Genomic DNA, 23,472 nt, shown 5'->3' with positions numbered 1-23,472 from the left:
ATAGGCAAATAGACATAGAGGGTGAAAGAGAGAGAAGGTGTAGGAATTAATGACAGAGTGACGGTATTTGAGAAGCAGGTAAGAGCTAAGAGAAAGGGTAAGAGTGAGAATTGCAGTAGGTATAGGAAAAAAGGTTGATGATGAATCAGAGAAAGGCAGCAAGAGGGGGAGACTGAGAGAGAGAGAGCGAGAGAGAGAGAGAAAGAGAGAGAGTGGAGGGAGGATCACTGGGCATTGCGAGCATGCAGGGATCAGTAGCAACAGAATGAAACGGCGAGAGAGATAGAGAGTGGTAAAGAGTCGGAGGAGAGCGCTACTGAGGACTAAAGGACTATCAGAGATGAGAGAGAGACACAGAGAACAAGCATGCGGACTAAAGGGGAGGAAAAGAAAAGGTAAATGACTGAGAAAGCAATGAAAGACCGTTGTTAGGAAAGATAACAGTGTGTACAGTAAGTATGTGTATGTGAAAGCATACAAGCAAGCCTGAAATGTTTTCTTCCTGGTAAAGATGCTCTATTATGACGCTCTGAGGAATCTCTCCAGTCTCGTACTTTATTTTCAAAGCAGCTCATTCAATATGTATGACACTGGAGAGGATTTGGATGGAGGTACTCACACAGTGAGCCAACTGGACTAATGGACAAAATTCTTAGGTCTAACCTCTGGAACCCAAAAACAAACAAAAAAACCCACAGTATCTGGCTTTACAGTATTTGGGCATCTTGTTTCCTACAGATTCGGTAGCTTTAACAAAAGTGTGTACATCTCTACTTCAGGAAGGCTGTTTTTGCAACTGTACATGTGTGTATTTCTGTTTAAAGTAGTGTGATCACAGCATCACAGTGTGGATAAATTGTGTGTGTGTGTGTGTGTGTGTGTGTGTGTGTGTGTGTGTGTGTGTGTTTGCGTGGCAGGTGAGTAATCCTATCCATCTGTCACAGTAGGATTTGCTGCATATGATTACGTTTATTGGCGTTTGTATACAGTATATGTGTGCAGTGCTTATTTTGTGTTTCACCATGCAACATTATTTACAACTCTTGCTTTTTACAAGGATTACAAATGCTTGTCAATTTACAGTATGTACGTGCGTGTCTGTATCTGTTGCCCGATTTTTAAAAGCCTCTAAACCAATGGTCAGCTAGTGTAGCTCTAATATGGGATTATATTGCCATAACCCTTCTCTTATACACTAATGCTGTCCCTGTGCATCTGTATTTGTGTTCATGTGTGTGTGTGTGTGTGTGTGTGTGTGTGTGTGTGTGTGTGTGTGTGTGAGAGAGAGTGATCAAAATGGACATATGTGAGCTGTGTACTATTATATTACAACATCAGTCAGTTAAGAACATACTTTAAAATGACAGTTTGTGCATATGCATGTGTGCGTGTGCTTGTCTTTCATTGACACAGATAAGCACAGAGTAAGGAAATAATCTACGTCGGTATTCCTATTCAAAGACTTATTTTTACAGATAGATCATTCTTGTAGTCACATTAGAAATGTTGAAGAGGAAGATCAAAATTCTGTTATGTTTGCTTGAAAAATATTTAAAAAAACATTGACAAATATTGGCCCTATAGGGATAGAAGCACATTTGTTAATAATCATGTCATAATGCTTGACTATATAGGCAGCTTGTTACAGATATGTGGTTAGTAGTGATGCATCAGAATATTGCATTGCAAAGTGCATTTCTCTGTTTTCATCCTTGGATGAAAGAATGATGCATAGCCAACATATGCTGGCAGGAATTTGATTCAGTACTAATCAAGTCTCTAAATATTTCAATTTTCTCTGGATTGTTCATTATTGATTTTGATTTTGTTATTACTTTAATGTTTTCTTTTTCAATATTTAGGAGTGTTGTCGACTGAGAGAAACAAACCAAAACATGAATTCTTTTGGCAACATTTCAAAACGTGTAAAGTTTGCTTAAAAGTTGTTTACATGTCTAGATTGCTGCATATATTGGAAACAACTGCAGCACAGAAATATATCATTTGAAGGGGTATAATGCAAATTACAGACTAGGGAAACCTAATCAATATGTCATGACATTATACTGCATTGACTTTAATTACACCCCATTTCTCCTGAGAATGACAGACGATGGGGAGAAAGAGAGCTAAAGGTTAAAGGGAGATTGACAGCGAGACAGAGTCAAAACAAAATATATCTACTTCCATACGCATAAATGTGTGTGTGTTTGTGTGTCACTGATACTCTGATAACCAGACAGACTGTGAACAGGTGATGAGAAGGAGACCAGATGCGGTGAAAGCGAAGAGGACTAGAAAGTCAGAAGGGCAGGAAGATGGATGAGGGAGAGGAAGGGAGGGCAGCGGGGGCAAGAGGATGGAGAGATGAGAGGAGGAGAGATAGATTGGGGGTTAATGATGGAGAGATTGGATGGGACGTGTGGACAGGATGAGTGATATGGCAGAGAAGAGAAAGATGAGATGATAGAAGAGGATAGAGAAAAGAGAGAACAATGAGAGGATGAGGGCAGGTGAAAAGTAGGGATAAAAAGATGAGGTGAAGAGAAGGATAAAAGTGAGAGAGCGGTATGCAGTTTGAGCAAAAATGCAAAACAGACTATATCACACTCTATTAGCCACGCTGACAAGATGTGTGTGTGTGGTTGTGCATCTGCAGCATCTCCTCTGACTAAGCCACTTTGTTTTTCCTTTGTTGGTGTAGAGGATCTAGTTTATCACTGTATCATGTTTATCTCGGATTATCAAATATGTGTTGGCAAATATCTCATCAATATTAAGTTTTACATGGTTTCTCTGCTCTGCTGCTCAACCGACACACATTCCTCTAGCTAACAACAAAACAAATGAATTAAGCCGGCAGATGAAATTGTCAATAATATGCTCTTTGTCTATATTTCACCCCTTTTCTTGTTACAGGTACCTAACTGGTTGTAAATAAGCCAACACCATAAAACCGAACAGAATTCAATTTTTTTTTCTCTGAGGGCCCCTCTGACTGGAACAGGATATCACTTTGAATTATGTCCTATTTTTGCCCTCATAAACAAGTAAAAGGGGCTAAAATGGATTCAAACTTAGAAGAAAGTTGGATTTGTGGAAAAGGAGCCTCAGACAGGTTCAAACACATCCTCAGATCAGATCATTAATTCATGTGTGGAAGTGCAAATAAACATGGAAGTTATTAGTTAGTTTTTAGTTAGTAATTTATATTCTGATCTCAAATGATCACTGAATGGCATCCCCTAAAACTTGCAGGTACGACTGTTAACGTCTACTGATGTTCATGCATGCAAAACTGAAAAGACTCAAACCCTTTAAAATGACTTCAAATTAATATCAGTGTCATCATTATCTGAGGGTTCCTCAGAGCGAAGGCTGACAAGTTCAGGCTAGTCTGCCTCACAGGTATAATGAAGAATTAAGTAATCTCTGGCTAAATTCATTATCTGCCTTTGTCTAATTCCTGCATTACTTATTAAAACATGCGCCCACACACACTTACACACAAAGTACATTCACTCAGAAGAGTGTGTCCAGGGGCAAGGACTGACAGTGTTGGCTCGCAGCTTATAGCTTCAAGGGTTCCTAGACACATGAAGGCAAAACTCAGAATCCTGATCCTCAATCTTGTTTGGAAAACAAAGTTAAATTCTCATAGGCAAAATAAAGATGGTGGGCCAGATTGGAGAGTAAATATATCATGAACACTATTACACAGTGTGCGGTAGAGTAGTGACTGCCAGTGTGGGTGCCCTGAGGACAGGCCGAGGGTGCCACAAGATTTATCATATCATTTTTAATTTTTAATGAAGCTTCAACACTTTCAAAACGGCTAATGACTTGATAACTCAGGGTTGTCATAGTAACAACACTCAAGAGCTTAACAGATTTGAAAAAATAGTGACCGTCGGAGCAAGCAATGGGATTTGACACGGTGAACAAATCTAAAAATAAATGCTGATACATCTCAGTCCTTGACACAGTCTGAGACCACCAACAAGACTAAAATCAGACTAAACAAACAGGTTCTGGCTGCTCTGGAAGATTGACTGTCTGACTGTCAGTGGAGTCAAGACCTGCAGCTTGTGCTCTCTCTCTCCACACATAACAGCAGGCTCAGACGTACCATTACAATGCCTGCAACCTTTTTTGTTTTATTTTGTTTATTTGCCCTTAGATATAAGCTCATTTTAAATTAGAAAAAAATAAATAAATAGATTCAACTATTGATCCAACATAATATTACATTTAAAACTGTAAAAACCGAGAAGCATCTTTGTATTCATGTTATATTGGGGGTTGGGTGGCCATGACAAATAAATTGCAATTATCTAAAAAGAAAAGTTTGGGAACCACTGATGTAGAGCACAAAAAGTTTATATTATTCTATTTCTCATCAAATAATGCTATGTGAGTGTGTGTAGGAAACTTACATTAAGTTCTCACGTTGCAAGTTTCTCGGACAGAAACAATTTCCATTGTTTGCGCTAGTCGCCTTGCTTGAAGAGACACTTGAGTCCCTTAATATCAGCGAGGCACACACAATCTGCCCCAAACAATGCTTCAATAAGAAACCAAACTTGGATTATGCAGGGTTGGCTGAGATACTTGGCTTTGTAAAATGAACATTAGCCTTTGTGGCTTCTGGCTTTTCAGTTGAATTGCTGATTAAAGTGCACTGTCCCTGAAAAATACAGTTGAACCCAATTAAAATGCAACAGACAACAAAACAGACTGCAGAGAAAGAGCTGAGCAAGTTTCCTGGTTGTTTTGATGATCCTTCGCTCTGTCTAAGATGCAGGGATATATGTTAGGCGTGCCATGACACTTAAGAAAAGATGAAACCAGTGACCAATTAAGGAGACAAAAGAAACATTGCTTAACAGTGCATATATACTGTATATCTGCAATGCAGCATGCACACATATGACATCTGCTGATATACACTATTAATTTACAAGCATAAATTAAACTAATAGTAGTATTTGTTACTGCTACCAATACTGACAGACAACTCTCTTTTCTCAGTCCCCTTGCTGCACTTATTACACACACATGTACCTTAATATCACATTAGAGGTGAAAAGCAAGCAGCCATACATTTCTAAAGAGCTGAGAAAGGATTCCCAGTCATTCTGCTAAGCATGCTTCTTTTGAAGCAGAGAAGTCGTACTTGTAATGAGCTGTTGAGTCCAACTGACCTGTCTGACAGCTCTTCTGCTGATCACACCGGCATTCTTTTTCAACCAGAGGGGAGGTCTTAATAATCTAACAGCTCACAGTCTTATTTAGCAGATCAATGTGGCTACCTGTGCTGACATCACTCCAACTTCTTCCTACAATGATTCATTGACAATTGCCTGTGCAAGCTGTCTTGAAATTATCTTTTTGTGCCATGATTTATATTCATGGAAATGTGAAATATATATTTTTTACTGCGAAACATTGCAAGAACTCTTGTAGCTTGTATAAGCAAAGCAAGATAAAACAAAGTTCACCAATATATTAGTAAGTAAGTAAGTAAAGATTATTTCTATAGCACATTTAAAAACAGCTTGCGCTGACCAAAATGCTGTACATAGCGCATTAGCCACAGGGTCATAAAATAAAATAAAATACACTTACAAATCAGTGATTTAGGCTAAAACAACATCAAAAGACAAACACTTAATTACAAACATAGCAGGATAAGACAATTAAGATGCCGGGAAGGCCAATGTAAAAAGGTGAGTTTTGAGCCTGGCTTTGGATATCACAATTGAAGGGGCACTTCTGATGTCAGGTGGCATTCGGCATATATCAAAATCAAATGCTAAAGTTTCTTTTGTTGCTTTGAGCCCAGACATCAGAGGAAAAAAACTGACTACACTACCCAAGATGCATTGTGTGCTATGTCTCAAAGGGCCAAAAAAGTGCTGCGTTTGTGCTGTTATGGCGGTGAGTGGCCCAGAGACAGTGAGTGAGAAAAGCAATGTGATTACAGAGCAGTAAAGCGAGTCTCAGTCTCCCTAAAACACACACAAACACGGGCCGTCAATCGGCAGTTGACAAATGAGGCTCACCTTGAAACGACAGGGGACTCGATTCGCTGGAGCATTCACTGCTCTGTTACTACTGCAATGGCGTGGGTTTGCACTCATTCTCACACACACACACACACACACACACACACACACACACACACACACACACACACACACAACAAACAAGGTCTCACTGAGTTATAGACCATTCCTGAACAGCCCAAATTCACCAACTGGTAAATTATACTTGTTGCATGTAGAAAACAGATTTTATAAAAAGCTGCACCCTGTCTAAAGAGTGTGTGTGTGTGTGTGTGTGTGTGTGGTGACAGATGCTCAAGCAGTGCATATTGATTACTGGTGAGCAGTGTGTGTGTGACTTCCCAGATCTTCCTCTTCTTTAATGTCCGTCTCTTTACGCATCTCTCTCTGCCATGCTTCTGTCTTTATTCTTCAGCCAACTCTATCAAACACTTTTGGAGAAAATGGGCCTTTGCATCTCTTCCACACACACACACACACACACACACACACACACACACACACACACACACACAACTTTCATCTGTTCTCCCCCCCTTAACCCTCCACCACCTTTCTACACCTTCCTGAGCTGCTGTCTCCCCTGTTCTCCTCTTTTGTCACCTCCCCTTCATCCCCCAGTCAACAGTCACCTCCCCATCTCCTCCCCGCTCATTTTGCTCAGCCAGAAGTGTGATGTGGGCGAGAGACTAAGATTAAATATAGAGACAGAGGGAAGGGAAAGAGAAACACAGAAAATCAAAGACAGCATGACTGAGATGGAAAAGGGGGCGGTATAAGTAGAAAAGTGCGACAACAAACAAGGGTAACGATGAAAGACGAAGGCGGTGAGAGGAGAGTGGTAACCAATAAGACGTACAGAGAGAGAGAGAGCTAGAGAGTGTTAGAAAGATGAAGAGAGGCAGGGGTGTGAATCAGTAAAAGTGACTTCTGAGGATATGGTGCCACTTTCTGCCTGACAGCCTGCAGGTCAGGGGTGAAGAGTGAGACTTGAGATGGTAGGCACGCACTAGAGTCCGACCGATAAAGGATTTTTAAGGCCGATATCGATACAAATATTTGGAGATTTAAAAATCCGATATATCAGCCGATATATATTTAAAAAAATAATCCAGAAACGCGTAACAAGACATAAACAGATTTCCCTAACATTATTTATTTGTAGTTATTTATGAGTCCTCACTAAAATAATATGATAATGCAGTTTACAAATAAACTTGTTTGTTTTATTGTCACAACAGAACAGAGGAACAATACATAAAATAAAATAAAAATACAAACTTGAAATGAAACTTAAAGGGTAAAACACGAGTGTTGCGCCCTCTGATGGACAAACTATGCAACGCCAACACTCATAACATGGTTGGAGGATGTTCCGTCCGTTTTTATTTTATTTTTTTAATATTGCCTAATATCGGCTCACCGATATATCGGTCGGGCTCTAGCACGCACACAAACATGCACTCTCACACAAACATACATAGATAGACCGTGAGAGCAAGGAAAGAGAGAGAGAGAGAGAGAGAGAGAGAGAGAGAGAGAGAGAGAGAGAGAGAGAGAGGGAGAGAGAGAGAGTGAGAGAGAGGGGGAGAGAGAGAGAGAGAGAGAATGAGTTTGTTGCAGCAGGTGCTCTGGTGTGGCTGGTGGTGGAAAAACAAATGCTTGGAAATGAGCTGCACACATACACACTCATACATATGCACACACATCTTCAGTCCTCGCTGTCTCCGTTGCACACACAAACACTGGCTTGCTCTTTCATTCTTGCAATTTCCTTTTGCAAACAACACATCTCAGTCCATTTGTTATCCACATGGTGGCTGCAGCCTGCTTTGCAAATAGATTTCACACGTACGCGTATGCTGTATTTCCCGGTTTTTGGACCCCACGAATATAGTAAAACAAGCACACAAACACACACACAAACACACACACAGACACACACACACACACCCCAAAAACTAAACAAAAACAACACAACCTGGAAGGATGGAAGGGTGTGTGAACTCTGGGTCACGACCTTTGCCACAGTTACCATAGTAGCCAGTCATAAACAGGCTGGACTGTTACTTATGTGTGATCCTATGCTAGCTCTCAGGCAATTCCGCAGTCCTTGAGCCAAACACACTGTCAAGATATTCATATAAATAGCAGTGATATGTCACTGAAGTAGAAAAAACCTTAGATTTCGAAGCTCTGCCGGCTGTCAGTGAAGCTCTTGATCACAATTGTATCCCAAGAATGGCTTTGTCATGGGCACTAACGGCACAGTACTGTGTGACACTGACTGTTGTCTCAGCTAACGTGTAGAAATTTCATTAACTAGGCATACAGACTGAAAACAGTCTAAACTGTTCCTAATTGCGGCCCATGTGCAGGCCCACCAGCATAATAAACTGTATTCACTCAGTTTTAATATTTAATAATATTAAATGAAAATGGAAATTCCAAAGAGACTGACAACATTAATTACACTTGACGTCAGGAAAAAAAGGAATGAAAGGGCTAAAATGGCCATTTCTATTTCTATATACTCATGCTCTCAAAACAGCACGTGACATCATGCTTCATAATGAGTGGATATAGGTCACACAGAGCATTGCTTTGAGTGAATGTGTGCATAACTCTAATCCTGAATACATATGAACTATTAGTGCAGCAGTCAGACTCTTTCCAGTCAGTATAAGTCGAGTAGTGAGAACATATTTTTAACTGCTACAGGACCACGGGCAGATTCATGAAACTTCTGGAAACCTTGAGCATGAATCTGATGTCCGGCTTTGCTTTTGAAACAAGCCTCCTAATAAAAACTTTTTTTTTCAGTAATATCATGGGTTCTTAAACTAATAGGTATGTGCTATGATGTTGCACTAGCTGGCTTAAAAATAATCTTTCTCTCTGTGTGTGTGTGTGTGTGTGTTTGTGTGTGTGTGTGTGTGTGTGTGTGTGTGTGTGTGTGTGTATGTGTGTGTGTGTGTGTCACATCACACACCGACTGCAACGAAACAACTTCAATGTAATGACGATAGGAGAAAAAGAAAACAAAATATTGATCGAGACATAAAGATGATATCAATCTGCTGACTGATGCCTAATTCCATGCGCAAATTATCTTTTGTGAAGTATTCAGGAATCAACAGCATACTGGCTTCCCGAGTTGGTCTGATTTCAATGTAGTTGGATAGAAGAAATTTGCTGAAATGTCTGCCCTGGATCTACCACATGTCTAAAATGTACTGATGCTTGTATTTTGTGCAGAGACACTTTGAAGTCTAACAACAGTTACAGTATAAGTGTTATAAACCACAGCACTGCCAATTACCCTGAGGAGCTAAATGTGTGTGATTCCATTACGTGACTGCTCATTTCTGACCTGACAAATATGGCTCCAGCCCATTTCTAATGCTTTTAAATACAGTATAAATTGCATATGTATGTTTAACTAACCTCCATTTACTCTCTTATCTATCTTTGATGTATCCAGCCAATATGTGCTGCTGCAATGGCCCAATTGTCCTTGTGAGAAAAAAATCGGACATACTGCCCCAATTTTATCAGCTAATCATAGTGTCATAGTGCAACATTAAAGCTGCAGTAGGTAGAAAGCAAAAAGCTCTCTCTGTCTCTCCCATCTCTGTCTGCATGTGCAGAACAGCCAGAACGCTCTCAACAGAAACAGAGCTAAGAGGACGTGGAAAAGAATAGTTTTCTCTTAGACCACTGAATTACATTATGCTCCCAACGGCGACAGAAATATACTGCCTACCACAGCTTTAAAGTATTTTAAGTTGATTCTCAAGTGATTTTAAGTGATTAAGGTCAAAGCTAATTTTGCTCCCTCCCAAATAATCCAACCATTTTCACCAAGCATAAAAACCAAATAATTTTATTATAAGCTAGCTATGTATTCATATTAATTTTGCTGCATAACAAACAATTAAACACGAAAGTAGACATATCAACACTGACTTTAGGCAACATGCCTGTCTACCTCCCTAAAAGAGGAAGATCGGCAGAAACAATGTTGTAGAACATTATGTCGAGGCATGATGCATCATCAGTTTACATACCACTGTGGGAGGCAAACATAACCTCACTTGAAATGTGTTACGCTGTGTCATCACGTGATGAAAGACTATAACATATGTATAGTCCTACATTTATATGATTTATTAACATACAGAGGTGTGTGTTCAACTTTTTAGAGATATAAATGGGGGTGGCAGTAGCTCAGTCTGTAGGGAGTTGGGTTGGGAACCGAAGGGTCGCTTGTTCAAGTCCCCGTATGGACTGAAGTACGGAGTGTGAACTGGTAGCTGGAGAGATGCCAGTACACCTCCTGGGCACTGCCAAGGTGCCCTTGAGCAAGGCACCAAACAGAGTGTAATTGTAATTTCCCCACTGGGGATTAATAAAAAGTATACATAAATAAGTTATTATTAAGATATCTCTGGTCTTTACTGTTCTCTCAAGAGAAACAGCTTGATGAGATTTAGAGCTGTGCCTCTGTAGCTTGTACCTCTGAGCTGTAGCTCTGGTTGATAGAGTTCCATCGATCTGGTCAGTGTCTGCATTCAGTCAAGGTTGAATCTTTTATATGGAGCTTTACATTCCTAATGTCTGTGTCTTCTTGCCAATCTGACCATTTATTCCCTGTCTTTTTCTTCTGTCGTTTCTCTCATTGTCTCTCTCTTTTTTGTTCTTTCTCTCTCTCTCCAGAACAAACCCGCAATACCCAGAGAATCCACCAACTCATCATCTGCGGGCCATTGGTTAGAGACAGAGAAAAGCCTTGACAGTGATGTCCAATCAGAAGTAGCTAATCTAGTAAGGAGGTCATTAATGTAAGGACATTGAGGGTTTAAAGCCTTATTGGATATTGGATTCCTGTCTCCAGCTTTCACATACAAACTCTCTCACACTGCCTCACAAACACAAAACAAAAGCTGGAAACATTCCCGCTTTTTATTGGATATAATCCTGCTGACGTTGGCTGATGTCAATGCTGCCCTCCATCCCGTTCAGCTCCTCAGGGGGCTGAGCCAACCTGCAGAGGAGTATGGGCAGGAGGGTGGCTGACCCAACCAATCCGGTGCCTGCACTGGGGGTTCCCCTGGCAGGAGGGCGATGGGGCCCACTGTGCAGTGTTGGAGTGCAAACATCTCCTGGACTGCGAACTCTCCCCTCCATCAAACGACACGGCAGCCAACCAACCAACACACATCGGCCACTCACCATGCCAACAGACAAAACAACAACAGTGGAGACAGGAGGAGTTATCAGAAGTGACAGCAACAGTCTGCCAGTGTCCAAGGAGACATCTCAGAACAAGATCAACAGCCTGACACAGGACGACATGGGGTCACAGGGGTCAGGCAGCGGAGTTTACTGCCAGATCAAAACTACACGGACAAACCCCAAGGACACAAGAGATAAAAGGACAGCTCGGTATACAAATGGCAGTGTGGTAGCCTCTGATGTGGTGGGAGGGGTTTGCACTGAGGCCACAGAAGGTAAGGAGCCGGCCCAAGAGAGGAGGAGGGTGCAGTCTCTACGTGGGGATGGCCATCGCTCGGTATTAAAGACGGGGAGCGTTTGTACCACTGTGCACGCCACCCCACCGCGGCCCTGTCGAGTGATGGCGACTTCCTCACCCAGCCTTTGTGGGACATGTGGGAGGAGACGATCACAGATTACACCGTGTACAGGCGCATGTCGCAGGAAGGCTGTCAATCAAATAACAGCCAGCCAGACTTTACCTAATCCGCCTCGGAAACCGTCTGTGGCTCCCAAGCAGTCAAGAAAAGAATCTGCTCTGGACTCTCAGCCTTGCACAAAAAACACAGACACAGCAAACACCTCCATGCACACATCAGTACAGACGTCTCAAATACCACAGCTGTCACACACTATGCCAAAAACACACAGCTCGCATTCCAACCCCACATCACACACCCTAAACAAAACAAAAGAGCCAAAGCAGCGGACAAGGCCACATTCTGCAGACTTTACTCATTGCAAGGACTCAGCCACGCAAACGACAGACACACACATGCACAACAACACTGACAGGACCACAACTACCACACATACACAACGACCACATACACCATCTGCAGAAGCAACAGAGACCCATCCGACTGACAAACACAAACATGACTTGGCTAAAATCCAGCACACTGATGAACACACACACCAACACACATTAGTCCGTATTACTTCTAAACATTCAGCTTCTTCCCTTCACAGTGACTTAAAATCTACCAACACCCCACCTCTCCCACCAAAAAACTCTCCTAAACCCACTCGTTCCAAACCAGCCACACCTGTAGCGCAAACCAAAAACACAGACGAGACCACAAACATTCCCAAACAAACATCCTCAGAACGGGTCAAACTCAAGGACTACGTAAAACAGAAGAGCAAATCATTTGACGACCACACTCTGCCTTGTAAGACTCATATGAAAGCACAATGTAATGGGGCTCCAGGGGGGTTGTTGGGTGCACCTGCAGGGAACGCACCACGCGGGCTGGAGAGGCAGTTGCAAAGTGTGGAGGAGAACCTACAGTCCAATCAGGAGAAGATCAAGGTGCTTCTCAACGTCATTCAAGACCTGGAGAAGAGCAAGGCCCTCAGCGAAGGGTGAGAGAAGGGACTTAACAGGGGAAAGAAATTCAAAGAGAGAAGGGGAGATAGAGGGGATGTAAGGATATAAGAAGAAGAGGAAAAGAAGAAATGTAGGATGTTGTATGAAATGAGACAAAACAAGAAGGTTAGACAGCATGAGGATAAGGATGAAAACAGAGATAAGGGATACAGAAAAAAACATGAAGAAGAGGTAGAGATATTTATTGCAATTAAGTATGTAAGTGTGAGCGAGTGAGAAAGACAAAGAGAAGAAGAGGAGAGGGCGGCAAGGGAGTTCACAAGACTGAGAAGAGAGTATATTTGAGATTTGAAAGCAATATACAGCGACAGGCTTTCAAGTCCGTGTAATAGATTTTAAATGTCAGGCCAGTGGAGAATCGCTGTAGTGTGTGTGTGTGTGTGTGTGTGTGTGTGTGTGTGTGTGTGTGTGTGTGAGATCCAATCCTACAGTGACTTACGATACCTGCCAGCCTGCAGTCAATACTAGCAGACCCTTCCTCTGTCCCTTCATCTTATATACCTTATAGGGTCTGCATTCCCCACGGTAACCTTAAGAGACATTGTATTGGCCACCGAAGCAAACTAAACAATTCTTTGTTTCTCTCTTCTGCTAATTATTTTGTATTCTTAAATCCTCCTCTCCTGCTCCACATCCTTTGTTTCTCTCCTCTTCATAAATCCCAGTTGGCTTTCTGTACTCACTTCATTTCAATCGACACCATCCCCCTTTTCTCCGAGGCTCCTTAACCCGCTTCAAGCTATTCATCCCTTTCTCCACTTTCACCCTTGCACCTCTCTTTTCTCCATTCTTAATTAATAATACGTTGCCCTATCACCATTTTTAGATTTTTCCTTTCTTTCTGCCCCGACAACTTGTCCATCACTCTCGCCTGCTGTCATGTGTCAGCTGTCACTCCGTTTTGTTTCTCTATCTGTCCCCATTCTTTGCCTCCTTATCATTACCTTTACTGTCAGTAATTCTTCTTCTGTAGGTTTTATATATATATATATATATATATATATATATATTAGTCTTACTCCCACCCTAACTTTCAACCCCTTTCTACCCTAATACATTGGTTCTTCTCATCCTCCCAAACAACGTAAAACCAATTCCTTACCCGTTTGCATCATCTTGTCTATAATGATTTTTCTTTTTCCACCTAAACTTCCTCTTTACAGCTGTACATGTTTTTATTCTTTACTCATGTTCCTTCCCTTGTGTTCAGGGTTAACAGATGTCTCTAGATCCAGACTAATCCCCATCAGATTACCTTTGAGAAATGCAATTCATGTTTAAGCTGCACAATGAGGCTCCTAAACTTAGTGTACACGCTGTCCTGCCCTGTATAAGCAGGGGCGTCGGACTGGGAAATATGCTAAAATGAATAGCTGTGGATGTGAGGCAGGGGCCCATAGAAAATGCCTTTATACAGGGCCCAGAATTTTGTGCTACGCCCCTGTGTATGAGTGACTGTATAAGAGTAAATATTCATATTCCTCAGTGTTTGTGTGTGTGTGTTTGCTTATGCCTCATGCTAAGTGTGTGAGAAATAGAGTACAAAGGGGTGAAAAGGCAGACAAAGGAGAAAGGGTGAGACAGAAAGACAGAGCAATTGAGAGAGAGAAAGAGAGAGAACCAGCGAGTAAGTAAGAGGGTCCACATGTATCTGACGCTCTGCCAGAAATGAAAGCACTTTAACTGGGCCGCTGTGATAAAAGTGTCAGCTGAGCTATGAGGTTGTCGCTGTGCTTAGCTCCTTGTTTTCTTTTCTCTCCCGAAGCAAATACGTGTCTTCTCTTGCTGTTGTTGTCTTTGATAAAGACTGGTAGGGGAGAAAAAATGATGTCAGGCACAAGGTCTAGTTCTCCATGTAATTAAAATGTCTATTTTATCAACATAAATCAGCTACGCCCTCATCTACACAGTTCAGTGAAGGGGCAGCCAAAATATCTTGGCAAAATAAAGCGTTTTAATTAAATGGCAGTCAGCATGAGCTTGTCAGATCTTTTAATCTGACTTTAGTTTCCAACAAGTCTTTTGCTCTGCTGTCTTCTTCAACCTTCATAACATGGTTTGCATGTGTATTCATTATTATTTTGTAATGTACACCAATTTTCAGCACATTTTCTAGAATGAAAGACAATTAGGTGATTTTCACCTAATGCTGTGCTTTTGATATTGGTGTCATGTAATGTCTGGCTCCCAAACAAATTTACCTACAGTCACTACACACAATGCTTGGTGGTTATTTTCACCTGCCTGGAATAACAAGCAGGCAACCCACCAGGACAATTCAGGAGATGTGCTGAATACTCCTGTTGGGGTACAGCACATGCACTAAATATCACAAGCTAATTTGTGAACTTTGACAACCCCAAGAGAACAAACCTGATGTTGCTGCATATAGTGTGTGTAGGTGGAGAGAGCAATACAAATTGGGACACCAGCAGTCAAGAGAGCGAGACTCTTTCCAGTAAAAAAGAGAAAGGTCTGTGTAAGTGACAAATTTGCTATTTCTACCATCTTCCTCTGCTATTGAACATCAGTGTACAGTGTTAAGTCTAGAAAGACTTTCAGTGGCAGATACCAAAACCTAATATTTAGGCTCAATAGCTGTTTATCAAGCAATTATTTTTCAAAGATGCTCTATGACTGAAATAACAACACAATATCAGTAGTATGGTAGGTGCCATCTTAAAGGTGCAGTAGGTAAGACTTATAAAACTAACTTTCTGTCATATTTGCTGAAACTGACCCTATGTTCCAGTAGAACTACATGAAGCAGGTCATTTAAAAATAAAAAAGCCCGCTCCTCTGGCACCACCTACAGCCTGTAGTGCGATTTGCAAAAACCACTCCCTGTTCAGATGCACCAATCGGGGCCATGGGGGGCGTCTAACTGCGTGTCAATCACTGCTCATGCACACACATTCATTCTACCTTGCGGGGGGAGGGGCTTAGGAGACCGTTTTGGGCTTTAGCTGAAAGGGGGGGAGGGACTGAGAAGTTGTCGATGTTCACATTTTTTGGCTGTCCTGGATCTTCACCATCCTACCTACAGCACCTTTAATGCACAAGTATGTTCACTTTAATTCCTTCTGCGTGTGCGTGTGCGTGTGCGTGTGTGTGTGTGAATGTTTTGCATCTGTTCTTTCTGCAGTCGCAGCTCATACAGAACTGGTCAGGACATTAACAACTGCCCCACCTGCCAAAAGACAGCCTGCATCATCTACAGGTAACCTGATCAAGACAATGAGCTTACTGCATTACATAACCCAACAATGACAACTCATTCTTTGCTTCAGTGTAATAGACAGCACTGAAACGTCTCATAGAAAACGTGTGCCTTTTGCAACCTTGAAAATGTTCCATTTTACATTGTTTTTCTTACAGCTTTTCCACGTTTTATCAGATTCAGCACATCTTTCTTTTTTGTTGTTTTTTTGTGTAATTTTTCATCAGCCTTTCTTCCTAGTATCCTGCTGTCTTTGGCCTTTCCTCCCACTGTGATAATTGTACAATATATCCGTATTATATGAAAAATGCGAGACTATGATCGATCCCCCTCATCAATATTAATATGAATATGTGTTGTATTCCAGAGATTAGACGAGGATGGTCTTTCCAGGAAAGTTATTTACGCCAGATAAAATGACAAAACATAATAACATAACATAAAATAATGTTCTGTGCAAACAAGCAAATTAATTTAGCACCTAAATGATGCGTCTCTTCTGTTCCAGTCGTCCCTCTTGCTTGTGACCTAAAAAAGTAACTGCATTCTTAGATCCTCTGCAATTTACAGAGCTGCACCCTCACAATCTGATTCCACACACTGTAGTTTAATCCTCCCATCACCTCCACCCCATCCCATTCTTATTCACATCTTTTCATTATGTAAATCATTCAATCTTTTCATCCCATGCCTGTTCAAGCCCTCTTTCTTTCATCTCTAACTTTCAATCAAACTGGTTTCCTCTGTACATCCTTGCCTCATTCCATCTGTCATATGCCAACGCTATAATCACCTGTGCCCCACTCCCACCCAACCTCCAAGACTCTGCTCTTCCTGTGTGCACTGCTCACACAAGCTAGAAATGTGGGTTGTTTCACATATACAGCTTCCTGGAGAACACAGAAACGGAACAGAAACATATTTACTTGCTGGAACTGAAATAATCTGGCATTAAAACTTAGTCTAAAACGTTTAGTCTAAAACTTTTGTGCATGCATGTATCAGACCAAAGCTATGCTTAAAGCTAATTCAGCTTGTTTACAATTATGTGTCTATAAATCTCCCTTGCAGGTCACAAGGGATAAAGACATATTTTAGAGGGCCTTTATCTCTCCAGTTCTCCCTAATTCTCAAATACATTGCCCTCCCAGCAGCCCACATCTGCATCCCTCCTGCATTTTCACTTTCTGTGTTGTTTAATCTCTCCATCTCTTCACACACTTCTCCAACTCCTTCTTCCTCTTCATACCATTCTCTCCTTCCCTTGATCTTAATTAACACAGCAATATCCTTTGCCAAGTAAGTTGTAATGAACTCCAAGGGGAAACATACTCATACATCCATATATCCATACAGATGTACACAGATGGCAATGAACACACACAAATCTTCGCCCACTTTACGCAGTCATATGCAAGCACATATGCACAAAGATGAAAGCCCTACAGTACAACTTGCATTACACAACCATTCACAACAGCAGACCTACTCTATCTGTAAAGTGTCCTGAGATAACTCTTGTTATGATTTGATACTATAAATAAAATTGAATTGAATTGAACACAATTGCTCACAAAAAAGATTTTTATTTTTCAATTAGTCTGCTCTTCCATATGATGGAACTGCATTTTAAATAAGCAACAAAACACAGAGGATAAAAAGCTTTATTTTATAAAATAAATCAGAAGCTCTGAATATTCTGTATAGATTAGCAGTGTAAGAAAATGGACAAGACAAAATAATGTCTACAGGACATAAAGTGCTATTATTTTATATTTACTACTATTATTTTATTTCCCAAATAAACATATTCTTTAATCTAGGTGTAAACATGCAGTGCAAAGACACCTTTAACAGTAACACAAAATATGAGGGATTTTTAAGGGCCCGGGGCCACCTTGATCTCAAGAGCGTACTAATTAGAATAATCTGTGCATAATGATGCTTCAAATGAAGTTCCCTTCTTTGGTCCTCCTCCTCTGAAGTAAAAACAAACAACTTTCGTAAATGTACTGGTAATACTTGATTTGCCCTGTACACTAGGGCGTAATTTCCACTGGGGACAGGGGGGACATGTCCCCCCTACTTTTCAAAATCCCGTTTGTGACCCCACCCCCACTTTCAAATTGTGAACATTTTTGACTATAAAATGATTCTTTCAAGTCTTGAAAGTAAGACATATTTTTCTCATACATAGGTTATCACTTCTTTTTGGCAAAGTTTATCATCATGATCAACTTATTTCCTGGATTTTGTAACATACATATTAATGTATGTAGAAATAATGGAAATGGGGTTCAAATCTGGATTTTTTTTTGGCGGAGGACCCCCAGACCCCCTGTTTTATCTCCTCCCCCCACAAACACACACACACACACACACACACACACACACACACACACACACACACACACACACACACACACACACACACACACACACACTCTTCTCAAACCAAAGTTTTAATAATCCTGACTTTATGAATAGTCTGTTGGTGTTTTGTTTTGAATCCACTTTATGAATAATTCTTACTGCTCATTTCTGTGATATAAACAATGGCTTTATGTTGCTAATGTACATATTGCCCACATCATTATCATCCCTCCTTTCTCTGTTCTAAGTTTCAGAGATTTTATTTTCTGCTCCACTTTCCCTTTGTTTTTCTTGCACACATGCAAATATAATCATACATGCTAATTAATCCAACAAAAAAGGGAATTAGCTTTTATCGGACACACATTTCATATGCATACTTGCACACAAACACACACACACACACACACACACACACACACACACACACTCATACATACTGACAAACAAAGAAATATATGATATATTTCACGCTTTGTGAAAGATGTTAATGACTTCGATAAATATGCAGAATCTGCGTCATCATCTTTTTTCTTCTCAACTATCCGTATAAATTTCTTACGAAAAATTACACACATTATATATGCAGAAACCATTTTCAGTAGCCCATTGTGACAAACATACACAAATGTCAGAAGCTCCATTTGTTTGATTGGACAGCCTGATCAAACCCTCAGAGAGGATTCTGGGTAAAGAGGATGGGAGATAGGGAAAGAGAGATACACAAGCGTGGGACTGAAACATCCATCCTAATAAATTGTGGGGGAAAAAGTGATTTTTATGTGGGCTGGCTGCCTAAAGATGTTTTGCCATTGTCAGTCCTAATTAATCTGTATGATGAAAAACAAGGAGAGAGGAACTTTTGACAGCTCCTCTGTTTTTCTCCCAAAGTTCAAACAGCTCAAACACACACAGAGCAGACACATTTACACACCAAACCCTAAAAAGTATTATTCTACTCATACATACAGCTAAGGAGTAAGAGATATGACATAAGACATAAACCACATCCATTCATGCAAAACCTAAACTTTCTTTCCACTACATGACTAACCGTCACCTGCACTTAAGCAAACGGTGAAGGTTTAAAAATGTAACAGGTTCTCACAAGGATGGAAGCAACAAGAACACACAGTCACGCACACACTGAAGATGACAGCTTGCAGCCCGAATTAAGAGCAGCAGCTTTTCCCACTGCGCTGTAATCACCTGAACAATAGTGAGAAAGAGGTAGATATGGGTAGAGAGAGATAGTTAGAGAGGATTGGAAGAGGGGGAGGTTGAAACATAGTGAAGTGTGTGGGTAAAGAGAGACCCGAGAAAGAAAAGGCCTCCACTCTAAAACAAGATAGAGTATAAATTGAGTGACTGTGGGACAGGTGCACCACTTTATCTTTTCTTTTATATATATATATATATATATATACATATGTTGTGTGTAAAAGAACAATATATGGCTTTTGTGTGTGAGTGTGTGAGTGTGTTTGTGTGTAGTCATAATACATCTCCTTTATCATTTATTCATGGCAGCCATCTCCCTTCCTCTGTGCCCACAAGAGCTTTTACTTCCTCCTCTATTCTGTCGTTGACTCACTCCCTCCATCCCTTCGCTCTTTCTCGGAGAGCAGAGACCTTTCTGCTTTCCTCCTCTCCTTCTCTCCTCCTCTCCGGCGGGGCACTCATTCTCTCCTCCTTTACCTCTCTCTGTCTTTTTGTTTCCATCCTTTATGACCTCTCTGCCCTGTTTTATTAAAGCTTGCTTTTCTTTCATTTATCCATCCCTACATCTCCCAGAGGAGAGTCAGCTTCTTTCCTCTCTCATTCCATAAGTCCCTGACTGTGTAGTCTCTTCCCCCCCTCACTCAGCCGTGGGCTTGTTGTGGAAGATGCACACGTTTGGTGTCAGGGGAGCACATATGTGTTTGTACAGTATGTGTGTGTGAGTGTTTGTGTGTTGGGATGTTGGAACACTAAAGGATGGGAGGGTGGGTAGTTGTCTCTGCTCTCCTTGCCTCATTATGTGGCTCATTAACTCCAGATGCCGGGCCCTATGCAGCTCCACCCCTATAATCCAACTCAACACACACACACACACAGTTATCAGAAGGAGAGAAAAATTCAAAGTCTACTACACTATGACGCGCAGCGGTGGACACTTCACAGAGATGGTGAGAAAGAGAGAGTTGGGGAATTACAGAAGCATATAACAAGAAAGCCAAAAGGGTCTGCCTTGAACACATCAGAAGAGCGAAAAAAAGTTTCTCCCTGGCTCCTTCCTTTAGCTCTTCCATTTTGCAAATGCCCCTCTCTTTTCCTCTCCTCTCTTTCCTGCTCGCTTTTTTATTCTCCTCCCACTCCTCTCATCTCACCAGCCTATGATCTATTGGTGCATGAAGTGCAGAAGAATACTATAGACGTGAAATGAGTGCTGAGTTGAGGCCTGTGTGTGTCTGTGTGTGTGTGTCTGTGTGTGTGTGTGTGTGTGTGTGTGTGTGTGTGTGTGTGTGTGTGTGTGTGTGTGTACTCCATATAAAAGTGCATTATGCGTAAGTACAACCTCTCTTTAGGGTGTTGTCAGCAGTTTGCGATTTTAATGTCACTAAAACACTCACCTTTTTCTCAATCCCTCTCTTTCTAATCTCTCTTTCTGCACAGTAGACAACCACCTGTCGTTACATCCCTCTGCTCATCCTCTCTCTCTACACCCCAACATTTAATTTTTTCTATGAAAAATGAGTCATATAAATAAATTTGACTTGATTCGACACTACCCCAACCTCTAAATTGTGCTCCCGCTGCCTCTCCCTCACCCCTGTCGGCTCCCTCTAAAACTGCTTTCTCTTATCTCCTCTCCAGTGTGGAGCATGATTTCCGACAGCAGGAGGGACGCTTCCAGGGTGTTATGGAGGCCCTGGAGGAGGAGTATGATGTGCCTGCACCCTCTCTGACCAAGCCCACGCCAGCCCCTTCCTCCTCCAGCCGTCCCAGCACCAAGGCCCGTGTCAAGAAACTCCGCAAAAAGTGTTTCTGGTGGCTTTAAGATTTGGAAAAACCACAATGACCCTTCCGGCCGACGTGGCATACGGGTGATGATTGTGTTTCAGGAGACCACAGGCCCCAACTTTGTGGAATAAAGCATCTCTCCCATGGGTGTGTGGTGTGGGTGTGTTGTGTTTTTAAGTGTCATTAAAATTAGTGGTGGCATTTTCCAAGCTGCATCCATGTAAATGGCACTTTTTCCACAGTACTACTCAGTACTGAGACAGATATCAAGAACAGGATCACCATGACCTTCTCTCTGTGGGAAACCAGACTTCAGCAGCTAATTTGTGATTAACTTTTGACTCAAAGTGGGGATAACGTTGTCCCATAATATTTCGGTAGCAGAGAGATGAAGCACTGACACTTTCAACGACAGGCAGGCGTTTTGTTTGTCACTTGGCTGAGTGTCTGTCTCGACAGATGGACAGATGTATGAACGGATTTATACCAAGATGGATTCACGCTACAGCTGGTAATGAATCCTCACAAAAACTTTGGCTAAATCGCAGCCATAAGCAAGGGAATTGGAACGATAAGCAATTTAACAACTAATCGGAATACTGTGTCTTTGGCTGCTTGACAGCCAAAATTTGAATGTAGCAACAGCTGAAAAGCTACAAGAGGATACTGTACGAGTGGGAAAGAAGCTGATGAGCTCTCTGAAAGACAAAGAGACAGCTCAAAGGATGGATATCAGGGTTTTGGAGAGCACATTGGAGATTGTGTTAAGAATACATTAAGAGACAATGTGATAGGCAACTGATCACAGACTGACAGGTTGTGTCAGATGATTAAAAAATTCTGTCAGCGTTGTCTGACAGAGTGATTGATTCTCTCCTTTATTACCATCCAAAATGGAAGTGTTTTGATGTAAGCTCAATCTTGTTTCAAGGATTTTCAGACAAACACACACACACAGACCTATGCATATAAATACATGCACAAAAGGCATACACTTACAGACGCTAACAAACACATGCACACACACATGCAGTATATACCCACTGTAACACAATCAAGTACTCAACACACACACACACACACACACACACACACACATGCAATGTGAACCACTGCAAACTAGGGGTAGACCAGTTATTACTGCAGTTATCTACTGGCCTGTATTCATGTTTCAAAGAGTTATCAATACTTGCAAAGTCTGAGCTAATACGTCACCTATACATTCTGTATGAATTACTGTGAAACTAACTGTGTATGTCTGGAGTTTATCTAAAGTTCACATTGCAGAACTTGTGCAGGGGGATGCTCTGTTGTTGTGGAACATATGGAGAGCCCAACACCAACAGTTTAATGTGATTTAGCAACCACCAACTGTGACTGTCTGCAGTTCCACAGTGAGTACATACAGTAAGTTACCAATTACATTAAACAGAAAACGTAAAACAAAGTTGAAAAGTTATTCCTCCAAAACAAACATCACTTTGTTCACATTAAAATTACCGTAGATAATCATTTCCATATTTATAAGCTTGTTCTGTAGCATTTAGGCCACACTGCCACTGCTCGCTGCTTCATTAAGCTATAATAGAGCAACAGAAATCGCTGCTAAAAACACCTGCAAGGCACGTTGTCACTTTTAAAAGTGAGATTTTAACCAATAAACAGCGCGTCATTGTAAAATCATAACACAATTAGTAGATGAATACAGTATTTTATACCAAACTATATATTGGCAGACATGTCTTCTATCAGAAATTAAAACTCAAGAATCTGTACAAATTCTCTATGAGTCTATCCCTGTTGCAAAAACATGTTGCAAACGATTATTTTGCACACACAAACGCACACCATTCGCACAATGCTTATAGTTCACAGCAGCTTAGAGGTTAACCACTAATCTCACAAGAACCTTATTCTGCTGCTTCTGGCTAACAAGTTGTCCAATTAGAATCCTGGATGACACCACACTTACTAATAAACCATAACAGTGCGTGAGCTCCCACGATTCCCCTCTCTTCCTCTTGTACGTACAATAAAAGTGTGTATTTTAAACAAATATGTGCTGGTGTTGACATACTTTCTGTTTCAGAATGAACTAAGTGACAAAAAATGGTTCTGCAATACTTTAACCATGGCAA

At 41.2% G+C, this 23,472-nt stretch overlaps 2 protein-coding genes across 5 annotated transcripts in view; one reads left to right on the top strand and one right to left on the bottom strand.

Moving 5' to 3' along the window:
- The window catches only part of LOC116052431 (dedicator of cytokinesis protein 2), a 100,328-nt gene that overhangs the window by 27,491 nt on the left and 49,365 nt on the right, over positions 1-23,472 (bottom strand). The gene's annotated exons all lie outside the window — the stretch shown is intronic.
- LOC116052432 (protein INSYN2B) lies at positions 181-23,390 on the top strand. Of its 3 annotated transcripts, XM_036002666.1 has the most exons (5): positions 182-395; positions 10,788-11,056; positions 11,139-12,713; positions 15,884-15,958; positions 21,188-23,390. In XM_036002666.1, the coding sequence occupies exons 3-5, from the start codon at positions 11,305-11,307 to the stop codon at positions 21,369-21,371; spliced, it is 1,668 nt and encodes a 555-aa protein (XP_035858559.1). In that variant the 5' UTR covers positions 182-395; positions 10,788-11,056; positions 11,139-11,304; the 3' UTR covers positions 21,372-23,390. The 3 variants fall into 3 exon arrangements, with proteins under 3 accessions (XP_035858560.1, XP_035858559.1, XP_031159006.1); XM_031303146.2 differs by having other exon boundaries at positions 10,788-12,713; XM_036002667.1 differs by lacking the exons at positions 15,884-15,958; positions 21,188-23,390 and adding an exon at positions 13,170-13,717 and having other exon boundaries at positions 181-395; positions 10,788-12,713.

This window comes from Sander lucioperca, chromosome 1 (assembly GCF_008315115.2).
Source record: "Sander lucioperca isolate FBNREF2018 chromosome 1, SLUC_FBN_1.2, whole genome shotgun sequence".
NCBI lineage: Eukaryota > Metazoa > Chordata > Actinopteri > Perciformes > Percidae > Sander > Sander lucioperca.
This window is presented reverse-complemented; position numbering and strand designations above follow the sequence as displayed.